At 33.4% G+C, this 15,352-nt stretch overlaps 1 protein-coding gene across 2 annotated transcripts in view; it reads left to right on the plus strand.

The window, feature by feature from the left end:
* The first annotated feature begins 270 nt into the window (after window positions 1-270).
* Window positions 271-15,352, plus strand: part of LOC112050230 (uncharacterized) — a 43,253-nt gene continuing 28,171 nt past the window's right edge. Inside the window, exons 1-4 of one of the 2 annotated variants that reach the window (XR_008251178.1) lie at window positions 271-2,680; window positions 4,187-6,517; window positions 6,742-7,708; window positions 13,717-13,938. Coding sequence is in view for 1 of the 2 variants with exons in the window: in XM_052883991.1 (XP_052739951.1) it covers window positions 6,502-6,517; window positions 6,742-7,655 (930 nt within the window). In the remaining variant the exon portion in view is untranslated. Of the gene's footprint in view, window positions 2,681-4,186; window positions 6,518-6,741; window positions 11,740-13,716; window positions 13,939-15,352 lie in introns of those variants that run through there. The other variant, XM_052883991.1, reaches the window with a different exon arrangement.

Consider the following 15,352-nt stretch of genomic DNA (forward strand, 5'->3'; position numbering starts at 1 on the left):
ATTTACTTTGCAAGCAAACGAGCAACTTGCCAGGTCTACTGGTGCTGTAATTATTAGGTGTGCCGGCAGGAAAGACCTGGTAAAACGGTTGGTGATGCAATACCAAGCATTCAAGCACCAAGCATGGTGGGATTGAAAAAAATTGCAGTGGGTTTTGCTTTAACTTTTTAAGCTTTAACAGCCTCTTTTCCTTGTCTCTAGTATTTTACGAAACATAACACGTGCAGTCAATTCTTTAACAGTATTCAGGTGGCACGTATTTTAAGATAGCTTGAGATTGTGTAAGTTAATTAGGTACATTTTTATGTTTTAAACATTTGCAATTCCAATTTACTTAAGCTATTTACTAGTTGACCCAGTAAATGTTGTTCTGTATGAGTTTCATTCGTACAAAAACTCTGAAATCGCGATTAAAAAGTTAGTTAAGTGTAGGAGAGTGTACATGTATAAAATACTACGTACGATCTCATGCCAAAAATCCAAAAAAATATATTAAAATCGGTAGAAACGCTTCGTGGGAGAGTGACTTCAAACGCTGTAACACAAGATTTTTATATATATTACATACTCAAGTTAACCATTTATAGCTCAAAAACGATGGGACTGGTTTTTATGTTCTTCGAGTTGTTGAATATTCGCTCTAAATAGCGGAATAACAATTAAATCATTGGTAATCAAGAAACAGAAATAATAACGATTATATTTTTTTCATATTTAACATCGTTCTTCTCAATAAGTTTTCTTTATGATTGCGTAGCTTTTCGGATTGGACAACGTATTTCTTTTTGTAATTGTTGGCAAATGAGTGTAATCCCACTTCTGATTTTAGCAGAGTGCTATTACATAAGCTTACATTAAGTAAAAGGTGCGCTGGTTGAAAAGACGTGGTAAAACGGTAATGATGCAATGCGAAACATAAACTCGTAGGTGGGAATGAAAGTTTTTGCTGCGATCCCAAAAAAAATATCGTGGGTTAGCTTAAACAGCTCTTCAGGATTGTACCCTTGGCGGTCGGGTACAGTAATAAGTATTTAATTACTGAGTTAACTTTGTTTTTCAGAATTGAAAGTTCTAAAGTTACAAAATGGCAGAACGCTGATCATGTACGAAGGGCATACCTACTCGTATAACGGCTACAAGGGTTATGGTCATCTTTACTGCTCAAAGTACAAGCGTGCTAAATGTCCAGCTCGTATGAAAATGACTAAAAATGGCACGCTTTTGATATTAGAGTCGAAACATAACCACTTGTTGCCAGTCCTACAAAAGTGTTCAGATGGCACGTATGCTAAGATTGCTTGAGATTGTGGAGCATCTTAAACATTCGTTATTTTTTGATATTCACATTGATTAACAATTGTGTATTTACATTTAGTTTTTATTAAATTTAACATGATTGACTCATATCACCTGATAGTAAGTGACTATACAGTCTAATTTTACCCATAACAATGGTAATTCGGCTAAGATTTCTTAACATTGTGTAGCTAATACTTTCGTGCGTGTATAAAATGTTGTACGCCGTTTGTGTGCAAGTATGAATTACTTAAAATTGTTTTTTTTTTAACTTGCTGTTAGCTAGGTACTTATTATAAGTACCTATGGAATATATTTATTTCACCGTGCTTTTCGCAAATCGAATCTTTAACGTATTCGAAAGCTATCGTCATTATCATTATCAAAAATCTTAATATGACCGCCACCTTCAAACTGATTTTTTTTTCACTTTTTGGTTGTGTGGGTATTTTTTCATGCTTTAGAAGTTGGTTAAATTTATAATTTGTTTTTGTTTATTATATGATTTACTACTATTAAATACAATTATGATCTAATCCAATAAAATCTTTTTTGTATTTAAATTTTTTTTTTTATGATTGCGTACCATCAAGTACCGGACAGCATAACGTTATTTTTTATATAAATTACAAGCAAACTGGCAAGCTGGCAGGTCTGGTACTGGTGATATAATTAGTAGGTAGGTAGGTAAATTTGAAAAAAATGCGTCATTTTTAAATTAAGTTTCATAAGAAATCTTTAATTTTTCATGTTTTAGAAGTTGGTTAAATTTATAATTTGTTTTTGTTTATTATATGATTTACTACTATTAAATACAATTATGATCTAATCCAATAAAATCTTTTTTGTATTTAATTTTTTTTTTATGATTGCGTACCATCAAGTACCGGACAGCATAACGTTATTTTTTATATAAATTACAAGCAAACTGGCAAGCTGGCAGGTCTGGTACTGGTGATATAATTAGTAGGTAGGTAGGTAAATTTGAAAAAAAGTACATAAGAAATCTTTAATTTTTAATACATATTAATCGATATATTTCGGACTCTTATTCCATGTACTATGCGTAAATATTGATTTTTTAAGTGTTTAATTGGATTTAATCATTAGGTACACTGAGGAACGCTCTCCTGTGTGATATGTATAATAGAATTTGAATTATTTACCTTAATTTTTGCAGATCATATAGAGTATATACCGAGCAGACGTGGAAACGGCCTACTGATAATTTACAAAGGGCATTCATATTATAAAGTGTATGAGAATATGTGGTATTGTTCTAAAAGAAAGATGGGATGTAAAGCTAAATTGCATACTACAAGTGACGGAATGTTGTGCAGAGCGTATGGTGATCATGATCACCCGGCACCTTCGATATACAGGGGTATTGATGGAAAAATATATAAATTGTAAATAGATAAACAAATTAGTCAGCGCCTTATAGTACGAGAACCGGCATAAAAAATATATACCCTCATCTGTTATTTATTTGGGATCACAAATGTATTTTTTTTAATATATTATAGCTAATATTCACATTTACACATTTTAAATAGACTGTCTAGTTAAATAGGGATGATGACTAGGTTTGAATATATTGATTTTTATGATACATTCGGGTAAATAAGGTCAATGTTAACTATTTTATACATAAAAAGCAAAGATTGTCTGGATATTTGCAAAATAAATGAGATTATAAAATTTCAAAATCTATTAAAAATCTTTTGTCGTAATTAGATGAAAATTCATAGTTTTAGCTTCCTTACATTAAATGTGACATTTTTTAATATGTGAACTATAAACATAAACGCACAAATAACAAAGATATTAGTAATTTTGTTTGAACGCCCATACAAATCTAACGATCATTACATTGCCTACGACGTCATTAGTTCGTGCCATTTTGTATGGGGCGTTTTTCAGGGATCCGCGGCAGCGCCGCAAAACTGACCCTTTGAATCCCTGTAGCTCCGAAAGTAATGATCGCAGATACCCCGTTACTTTAACGAAATTGCTTTACTATTATCATTCTCTTAATTTATATACAATTTAAAAAACTGTTATCATCCCTAATACGGCTGAATAGTAAATTTACGCTCGACTTCAGCCGCGTGGAATTAAGTTTTTCACAAATCCCATGGTGTTTTCTTGGATCAAAAGTAGCTTATTATGTATTAATCCAGAGTAAAATGTATTTCCATTCCAAATTTCAGCCAAATCTATTCAATAGCCGCAGCGCAAAGGGGAACAATCTTACACACTTACACACACTTTCACATTTACACACTAATTTTCGACTTTAAAATAATAGTGTGATAATGCTAGCCACCACCATCCAATAAACTCACCACACACACTGTTTCAATGTCTTCTATAATCTTCGGTAAAATACGGTCCAGAGACCGTACACCGTGGAGCAATTTTATTTATAGCCCAAAACTCTTTGTATGATAAAACATATAGAACAATAATAATAGTTATTGTTATTTTATTATTGTTGATCGTGTCCGATTTTAGCAGAATAGAAATATATTCAAAATCAAGTGGTAACCTTGTCAGACAATTTACAGGGGCATATTTGTAAAAAGAGCCGTGATGGCGTAGTGGATATGACCTCTGCTTTTGATTCGGTGGGCGTAGGTTCGAATCCGGTTCGGTGCATGTAGCTCCTACTTTGAAGGAAAAACATTGTAAGGAAACAAGGATTAGGATTTAACCTCAAAGTATAGTGAACTTTAAATAGTGGTGATTAGGTCCACTTTACTTTGAAGAAAATGGAGGTTTAAATTTCAATCCATGTTTATGAATATGGGGGTAAGGGTAAGGTATGTTATTGTTTTTAGTACAGTGAACTGTTAGATACATAACAGTTACTTTTATTATATTTCAGAAGATTATGCTTCCCGTGCACGTTCCAGTTTCTTCGAATATTATACCCAGTACAGAAGAAGGAACAAGGCTCGATTTGATAGAAAAAATGAAAAGCAAGAAGATATGGAAGAATCTGATCCAGCTAACCGAGTCAGCGATATTCTTTCTTCTATTACACGCTAGTCCGAGAATATATTAGGCGTTTACAACTTCTCAAGTCTCAAAAGGGCTAAATAAATAAACTATAAGACTTAGTATGTAAGATATATAGATACATAAATTGTTCATTTCTTTTAAATGATTATTACCATCAAACAAACACTTACTAATCTTTTGTCTGTCAAAGGACAACAGGCAGAAAAATGTGAATCTATACCCATACCGTACAGATATAAAATGGAGGAAATAGATAGATAAAGGACTCTAGTTTACAATAATAAGTGTCGCATTATTGTGGGGATTGTCACATTTTCCAGTTGTGGAATCGAACCCACGACCTTGAATGCAGAAGTCAGGGATGCTACCCACTGCGCCACTTGGTCATTAAACAATAGTCACCGTTATTATTCAATTCATAAAAGTAAAGTTGTGCCTTGTATTAGCATCGGCTTTTTTAATTTATCTCTCAAGTTTTTATTCCCACAGTATAAAAATAATTACCTACATAAAATTAAAAGTCGGATTCATGGTAATAATTCAAATCTAATTTTGTTATTGTAAGCCCTCATTCGCACGAGTCTTTTTTAACGGATGTTAAAAAAGCGTTCAAATATAATATGATATTAAATAAAGTTCGATTTCCATCGCCCAAAATTGAAAATGCAACTCTGCTCGAAAAAAAACGTCTTGTTTTGAAAACGCTGTCGCGTGAACATAAACTTAGAAATGCATTTGTTGTATTCATACGCATATATAACGTCCGTTAATAATCTCTCGTGTGAATGAGGGCTAAGAGATTTTTTATAAATTAGATCAGACTGTGCCCGTTGTCCTTTAAATAATCTATTTAATAAGGGTCTAATGTTCCATTTGAAGGTGGTAATGGATTATCGCTGCTGTGTCAAGGCTAACTTACAGAGGAAGACTTTATAGAGGAAGAAAGAGAGAGTCTTCTTGTTTAACTTAGGTTTATTATTGACGTGTTTGAGTATTATTTTTGAAAGAGCCTCTGATTTAAAACATGCTCATATGCATTACATTTTCTGCTTTCCAATGTTGGTAACGGTGAGAATTAAATTTATTATTTTTGTTACATTTTTTTTCATAAGAATTCGTTTTTGTATTTTCTAAACATTTTTTGATGATAATGTTCGCTGAGATGTCTTTTTCCTCGCATTTATAATTTTTCAAGTGCTCAACTAGTATACCTAAGTAAAAAATGCACGTAGAAACAATTAATAAATATTCTCACTGATTATTATCTGCTTTTTATATAACCTTAATATTGTGTTTTTTACACTAAACTTTAGACTACACTTCAAATCACCTCCAAGAATGCACGTTTTTACCGTGACAAAAAGTTCGCACTTTAATTTGAGTGCCAGTAATCAAAGCTCACGGCTTTTTAATACTTATATTACAAAGAGGTAAAGTCTGTGGTATTGTAGGGGTAATCCTGGCTATTGGGAGGCTTCGGCCGTGGCTAGTTACCACCCTACCGGCAAAGACGTACCGCCAAGCGATTTAGCGTTCCAATACGATGCCGTGTAGAAACCGAAAGGGGTGTGGATTTTCATCCTCCTCCTAACAAGTTAGCCCGCTTCCATCTTAGACTGCATCATCACTTACCATCAGGTGAGATTGTAGTCCAGGGCTAACTTATAAAGAATAAAAAAAAAAAATCTCTTGATCTACTGAATCTTTGAAAATTCTTTAACCACTAGAAAGCCATGTTATTAGGTATTTTCACAAGAATGGCAACTACGTGGATGAAAGAAACTGCAGGGTGTTTGTATATACTATATATAAACTGTATATACTATATAAAAACTACTAAATATAAACAACTAGCAATGTATATTGTATATACTATATACATATAAACTGTCACAATTATTTATACTAATATGCTTTGGGTTTTAGGTTTTTCCGCAATACAAGTGCTTCCTCTAGAAGGCCGGACCAAATCAGCGATACTTTATGAGAATTATACATTCTCGTTCCAAGGCCCAAAGGATTGCAAGCGATATTTGTACTGTTCCAAAAAGAACTCGACCAAGTGCCCAGCTCGCCTTACCCTGGATAAGAAGGGAGATCTTGTCCATGTGAATACCGCTCATAATCATCCACCGCCAATGATGCACCAGTGTTCTAACGGGAAGTATATAGTAATAAATGTATAAACATTTATGTAAGTACGAGTAAGTTTTCTCTCAAATAAGTGATGTTTTTACAGTATTTTTGAGGAATAAATTTCTAAAACCAAATCATCATCGTTATCATCCTTTAGTATTATTCTAAATAAACGAAATGACGTTATATTATTATAGGATTATTTTAACGATTTTTATACTAGAAAATTTTAAACTTTTGAAGGTCTCAGTGAACCTCAACAATATTTTTGTATTTTTCCAGATAAAAAATTTAAAACATCGCCTGGATGTGAAAAAATGCATGAAATTTGGGCTGATGTATTTTCATATGATAGCGATATTGTAAAATCAATAAAGCAGGACAATGTTAACAGTCGGTTATCACCAAACAATCCTACCTTATGTATTACAATGGATACACAAGCCCACTCCTCTCAGTCTCTTGCGGAATTATATAGGGATAACAAACCTCGAAATTATAAAAAAAACAGAGCAGACGTTAAGAGGAAGCGACTCAAAAATGAAGGCAAAGAGTTTCTCTCAAAACGAGGAGACATTGTTAAAGCGAGAGCTATTGGTGAACCATGTGATTGTACACTTAAATGTTCTGTTAAGTTCCCTCTTGCAGAAAGAATGGATTTATTTAATAAGTTTTGGGAGTTAGGTGATATAGAGAAACAGTGGCAATATGTTTTAAAGTATACCACTAAACTGAAAAAGAAACGAACTCGTCCGGGAATCTTGAAGTTGAATCGTCAATTTACCTACAAGTATTATTTTCCATGTAACTCAACACAAGTGAACGTTTGCAGAACCATGTTTTTGAACACATATTCTATAAGTGAAACACTAATAAAGACAGCTTGGGATAAGTTTGACGGAAACACTTTAGTAAAAAAAGATATGAGAGGTAAACACAAAAATCATAAAAGGACTATTGACGATGAAATGATAAAGTCCGTTTGTGATCACGTTGACACCTTTATACCTGTAGACTCTCAACATAATGGACCCAAAATACTATATCTAGGTAGTGGTTTGAGTGTTTCTCGAATGTTCAACTTGTATAAGGAATGGTCTGGACTTAGTAATTATTCGAATAACGCATTTACCATTAGGCAATACCGAGATATTGTTAGTAATATATACGAGATAAAGAGAAACGAAAAAAAATAATGTAATTTAAAAAAAAATCTGATAATTTATCATACTCATGTTACTTATAAGAAGTAAGTTAGAAAATAACTCAAATATTTAACAAAAGCTTTTCATATCTCGCTATGGGTAGCTTAGCATTGAGCATTGTATTGTGATAATAATTCTTCCTATTAGTTAAAATATACTTGTAATATGCTTATAAATATAATCGCGGTAATTATATATATATAAATGTTAATTGTTGTAGCATATGAATAATCAAGACAAGATAAGGCGAAAAATTATTTCGGATTTGATTTAAGAATATTGATTTACATTACCGTTATACAAGGATTTTATTATATTTCTGTAATGTTTCCATGTGTATAATAGTTCCATGTTACACAATTATATTTCCTTGCATCCTTGTTCATATATGATAATTAAACAAAGGTAGTGTCCTTATTTGGTTGGTAACTATGCGCACTATTTTTAAAGAAAATTAAAATAGGAAGTCAAAAAAGTACTTCTTATTACTCGTAATGCCACCTCAGACCTCCATCTTGGATATCTCTCATTCCTTTTTTGTGCGCGGTAACTATCGCACGCGTCTCTTACAAAAAAAAAAAAAAAGAAAGAAAGAAAGAAAGAAGTTTTTTTCGTTAATATAGTTTATTTTCATATGCCTTCAAAGGTAAAGTGTAAAATCAGTGATCAGTGAAGATTCGAAAAATATCGGAAGAGAAAATATCTTCGTTAGATTTTTTATAGTCCGACAAAGAAAGTTAGTGAAGTGTTTGTCGATGATATTTCAGTCCCAGTGAATAAAAATATAGTGAAGTGTTTCATTGCAGGAAATAATTGTAGATTAACGAATTAATCATAATATTTCACTTTTTTCATAATATTCCAAAATATCCGATGTATCCGGGTTGACTGCGAGTTTTCAAGGATAACGGATGGAATATTTGTTAACTGATATTAAGGAGGTATCCGGGTTGACTGCGAGTCTTCAAGGATAATGGTGGGCATACGGATTAACTGCGAGTTTCTAAGTTTGCCATAATACCTACTCCAAATCATAAAGAGATATTGAAAAATCTGCCAGTATTTAATGTTATTGCAATTAATTACAATTGACTGTGAGTTTGGGTATAATATTCTAAAATATAAGGAGATATCCGGGCTGACCGCGAATTTTCAAGGATAGTGGTGGGCATTCGGATTAACTGCGAGTTTCTAAGTTTGCCATAATACCTACTCCAAATCATATAAAGAGATATTGGAAAATCTGCCAGTATTTAATGTTATTGCAATTAATTACAATTGACTGTGTGTTTGGGTATAATATTCTAAAATATAAGGAGATATCCGGGCTGACCGCGAATTTTCAAGGATAGTGGTGGGCATTCGGATTAACTGCGAGTTTCTAAGTTTGCCATAATACCTACTCCAATTTACAAAGAGGCATTGGGCAAAACTGTCGGTATTTAAAGTTATTGCAATTCATTTCAATTGACTAGGAGTTTGGTTATAATATGCTAAAATATAATGACCGAGAGTCTTCAAGGATGATGGTGGGCCTTCGGATTAACTGCGAGTTAATAAGTTAGCCATAATACCTACTCCAAACTATAAAGAGATAGACAGGGGTTGACATTTTATTTATAAAATTTAACCAGGGATCTAGTTTTCAACCATAACCTAAGCAGAAAATACGTACAGTCTAAATTAGATGTAACGTTCATCTGCAATCACAAATAATTTTTATACCCGCAAATTTTTTTTTTTTCGAAATATAAAAGCTTATTTAGATAAGATACCGTAGTAAACGTATACTGCCGTGATTCAACCTCGAAATCGTTTGTAGTTGTACCAGACAATATAAAACTGAGGCCTATATTGGCCGACAACCCTGAATAAAATAAGGACTTAGCTGAGCCTAAACTTTCAAAGGCTCCCGCCTCAATTAAATCATCTGATTAAGACCCAGAAATAAAACAATTTCATAGAGACGGATACACGTCTCCATCCACGTTCGATGCACATTCGATGCACGGATATTAAGGTGAAAATTTATACAAATTGTTAAGTCCGCAATTCTCAAAACTGAATGCAGAAATTTCTGCTTCTGTACTGGACGTAATTATTAAAGCTTAATAAAATAAAGTATATTTCAGCACAACTGTGCATAGTCATCAATGCCATCAAAAAAGGCATGTAAACCTAAAATCATTACCCTTCCTTTTGGCTTCGCCGTAGTCGGGTAAAAAGGTCACGATAACGTTAAGGCCTCAAAAGCAATGTTTGCAACGCTTGCCGCTTGCTTTGTGACTCTCACCATAAATAATTTCAAAATATAATGCAACTGCTAAGTCCTACTTTATATATTTTTTTTTTCAATTAATATTAATGTGCCAGAAATGGGACATTTTTTGCTTATTGGTGATGATTAAGGCCAACAAGGCTATTGAGAAAAAGGTTTTCTTTAGAAATAACTCTGATGACCCTGACCTCGAGGGCCGACCTACCTACGACTTTCTACCAGGGAAACTGGCATGCGGCCACCTTGTTGTTAGGTGAGCAGGGCGCAAGGAGGATACAGGAGACAGACTATATTCTTCGCTGCCCTTTTTTCAGCATCAGTGCTATCGCCATAACGAACTATCGCCTTGCATAAGATCTGTGCCCCGGCGCAGACTCACTATTAGCAGACATTACCTCGTACGGTTACGAGTTGGTTCCAATTTTTTTTACAGTAGTTGGTTAAAACAACTAACAAAAACGTACTACTGCATTCGATCAAACATGGCTACTTTGCGCCATTACGTAGTAAAATTATTCAGTCTTCAAAATACTTTTTTACTAACTGAAAGCAAAAAAAAAAAAAAATGCTTGAAATAATTTGTAAATAATTGCCACATAGCCCATATTAAAGTGACAATGCACTTCAAAATAAATATGTAAATTAAAAATAATTTTACCATAATAATGAAAATTTTTACTTTATTTTCAAAATGAAAGATTAAAGAACAACTTGGGTAATACCACGTGATGGACGGGTATCTGAGCGAATATATATCATAAGAACCGCATAATAGCCCTATGTGAAGTTTATCCGTATTTACATAGGATAAGCTATGGTATATAAAGGGACTCGCACTAACTCGCACCGTTAAGTTCCACTAAGAAATGATTCAATAAAAAAAAAAAAAAAATGCATTTAAATAAATAAATATTTTTTTTTTTAGTCATCAGGTTACTTAAACGACATCCTATGTTTTCGCAATACACATGATGAACAGTACCTTATTAATTTAACTTCAGTTTAAAATTGTGCTAAGAAGTTAACGAAACTTAGAAACTTAAGCTTCGCCGTCAAAAAAAAAAAAAAAAGAGAAGATAAGCGAAAAGCATACCCCGTGTTATGGGTACTAGCTGGTATATCATAATATACGAGTACATTTATATAATACGTATAAATACTTTTATAATGTACATAATATACATCCAGACACTGGAAAACAACAAACTACGCTGCGACAAACGTCCTGTAATTTTTCAAGATTTATAAATTATGCTTCTAAAATTTCAAAATCCATGCACTTATCTATCTTAAACTGCAGAATTCGCACAATATCCTCACCTCAATCCTGATTGTTTTGTAAATGGTTTGTGTGACAGTGTGCGTTCGCATTATATGCGAATACCAAATACAAACCTCGACGCTCATCTGCAATAGTTAATTCGGATATCGAATGATCCCTATTCAATAAGCTGTTTGTGAAGTCACAAAACACTTTCCCGGTCAACGGGATATTCACTAATTAGCATCATAATGTGCTGCGAAATCCCATACCTAAACTTTAATGTTTGATATTAAAAGACTCTAGAAGAATCATTGAAATACATTCTACACCGAAATACTAGGGTTTCCATAGTGGCCTACACAACTCTGGTTTCCACTCCACCTTAATAGTTTCAGATATTTATTACTCAAATCCAGCATGAAAATTTTCTACTAACATATTTCGAAGATCATCTTCTCTTATGTAAGAGTTTTACTGGCTGGTTCATCCAGAATCTATCTGTTCTGTGTCTGTCCTGATACTGGGCATGCTGACAGAACAATAAAACAGTCTATCACATCGCTGAAGCTATGGCATATTGCTATATCAATACATAACACCCACGTTTTTGAACCCTTTAAGCTTGTTTATCCTTTAAGCATGCTTACCTTCTTAATTAGACAATTTATCAGTGGTTGTAATTGTGTGACTACAGCAATCTCAATCCCTACCGGTCAGACTTGTCAGCCTTTAAAGGTGACATTATAAGTACTGTCGAATGGTTGAATGCTCATTCTTAGAAGGGCTTATAAACCAAAACCCCTAAATATTGTAACACTTGGGAACCTCAAGTTACCGATTATTCCTGGGAAGAATCCAAAGAATCTGGTAATTTTATTAGCACCTGTAGACAGGGTTCACTATCTTTAATAAAGTTAAATTTTAAATTGTTATATAATAACAGTGTCAAAATAATATCAACAAATATCATAAAATCTGCTGCTGCTCCAGGGACCGATCAGTCTGTTCTATTTTTGATATATCACACCAAACGTCGGATAATATCTGTTAAAAAAAGATATTTAGGACCTTCGGGCACAGATTAGACTATTAATAACATACAAGTGATCCCATCAAGTGAAAGAATGCAAACTGGACAAGATCATCCCTCTATTTTGCCCGATCTTACTAAAACACTTCTTGGACAAAGCGGAATCCGCTAGATCCATATACATAAAATCTTAATATTGTTATATGGTAGATTGATAGTAATAAGAAATTTAGTTCTTGATTGTAACTCGAATAGAAATGAATGATAAAAATCATAATTATAACTAACTTATGATTTATTTCCAAACTTTCGCTCTTAACATCTACCTTTGTTTAATTATCATATATGAACAAGGATGCAAGGAAATATAATATATGATCAAACGAACTTCCAAGTGAAGTTCGATCATTATTATATGAGTTGCATCCTTGGAATATATGATCACCCACCCTCCCAGATGCTCTCCCAAATAATACAGGAAAGTTTGTACAAGTTACAATACCTTCTCTTAAATAATGAGAGATATCCAAGATGGAGGTCTGAGGTGGCATTACGAGTAATAAGAAGTACTTTTTTGACTTCCTATTTTAATTTTCTTTAAAAATAGTGCGCATAGTTACCAACCAAATAAGGACACTACCTTTGTTTAATTATCATATATTCCAAGGATGCAACTCATATAATAATGATCGAACTTCACTTGGAAGTTCGTTTGATCATATAATATAAATTATTAAACGTAAAGTAGAATATCCGCTCAGCAAAGATTAAAGCTAATAATTAGATTGGGTACAATGACACGGTTAGCTTTCGAGGATTAATTTGTATAGAGTATACTTAATACAACGCAAAATAGTATAACTCTATGATACTATAACAATAAAAAATATTTAACTTACATATATTTCATTTGATAGTTGTTGTAGCGGCTAACAACAGACATACAAACTAAATTCATAAGGTTATCTCGTAAACTAAACTAATTTTTTGCTGTCTGCCGGCTCACCTGTTACACTCGATACTCTTCCGGCCATATTTATGAACATGGATTAAAATTTAGACTTTAATTTTTTCCAAAGAAAATTTAACTTTAAATTAAAATGATCAGGTCCAATTTACTTTGAAATAAATTGAGGTTTAAATGTTAATCCATGTTTATAAATATGACCGACCTGCTGCTTTAACTGGACAGACTGAACTGCTCAGTCAAATCGTCCGTGTGTAGTGTCATTCAGTTATAACTGTACATTTTTTCTAGTTATTTTGATTGAAATTTCGATTTGATAAAACTGTCAAAACTGTAAAATCAAAACTGTGTAGTTAAAACTGAACGACTGTAGTGCTGAAAAGTTCGCTTCCGCCAATGTATTAGATAATGATAAAACTGGTGCAAATCATAATTATTCGTACTTAGGACAAAGTGTGAATGCAAATGGCGTGTTCGCTTAGTGTGTTAATACAGTCTTGGTATTTTTTTAAGGTTTACAATTTCTGAAACTCCAGTCCGGGAAAAAGCTGATTATGTACCAGCAGCATACATTCTCGTACCAAGGGACACAGAGGTCGAAGTGTTATCTGTACTGTTCGAAGAAGCACACGACAAAGTGTACGGCCCGTTTGCAGATGAATCAGGCAGGCGATTTGTTGTTGGCTCACACTGATCATAATCACAAGCCACCTATTTATAAGAAGTGTTCCGATGGTACATATATCAAAGTATTTTAAGAGTATGTTAATTTATTAAACAATTTTGAAACGCTTCTGTAGCTAATATACGATCAACGAAGTAATATTGTGAAAAAAAATAGACAATAGGGAATGGCCTTCCCCGGCCCTGGCCTGCTCTAACCACCCGGCAATTTATTTAGCTAAAAAAAATTTCGCTTTAATAATGAAAATCATTACTTTATCTATTTACTAAAAAAAGTTTTCTACAACGTTGTACGACATTTTTAATTTGTCCCCAATTTGGACAAGCAAAGATCTTATATCATACAGCCTGAATTTTACGTCATTTTTTGAAGATTTGTGATTAGTTTTATTGTTCGTTTTCTTGTTTGTTAAGCTTTTTGGTTTTCGTATTCCAAAAAGATAATAGAGAGTCGTAACAGTATTCTTGCAGCTAATTATACTCGAATTATGTGTTAGTTAGAGACGTGATAGCCCAGTGGATATGACCTCTGCCTCCGATTCCTGAGGGTGTGGGTTCGAATCCGGTCCGGGGCGTGCACCTCCAACTTTTCAGTTGTGTGCATTTTAAGAAATAAAATATCACGTGTCTCAATCGGTGAAGGAAAACATCGTGAGGAAACCTGCATACCATAGAATTATCTTAATTCTCTGAGTGTTTGAAGTCTGCCAATCCGCATTGGGCCAGCGTGGTGGACTATTGGCCTTACCCCTCTCATTCTGAGAGGAGACTCGAGCTCAGCAGTGAGCCGAATATGAGTTAATGACGATGTGTTAGTAAGTCTAATTTTAATTTTACCCCTAACTTACGTAAATCTGCTTATGCAGCAGTATTATAATGATTAAATAAGTTGTTCATCAGTTATAATGTTTTTTTTTTTCAAACCGTTAAAACATACTACTAATATTACAAATCTAAGACTTTGTATGTTTGGATGTCTGCATCATACAAATAAGGCTGATAAATAAATAAATCTAAATAAATCAGGAAACGGACTTTAGAAACAAATTCCAGAACTTAAGCCGATCTTTTGGCTTACTTCAATGGAGTTTGATCCATGATGGCTTTGGCGTTCGCAGATTTTAAGTTTCCAAAGCTCATTTGGTCAATTAATACGTACTTTATATATTTTCTACAGGATAACACAAGAAATCCACACTAATATTATAAAGCTGGAGAGTTTGTTTGTTTGTTTATTTGTTTGATTGAACGCGCTAATCTCAGGAACTACAGGTCCGATTAGAAAAAATCTTGTATGTTATATAGCCCATTTATAGGAAGTTATATTTTATCCCCGTATTCCTACGGGAACGGGAACCACGCGGGTGAAAACACGCGGCGTCAGCTAGTCATTTTATAAATTAAGAATTTCACTGGCTCTTAGCCTATTCAGTTAACGTTATAGAGTAGCAAACGCTTCGCAGTT

The sequence above is a fragment of the Bicyclus anynana genome, chromosome 10 (genome assembly GCF_947172395.1).
Source record: "Bicyclus anynana chromosome 10, ilBicAnyn1.1, whole genome shotgun sequence".
NCBI lineage: Eukaryota > Metazoa > Arthropoda > Insecta > Lepidoptera > Nymphalidae > Bicyclus > Bicyclus anynana.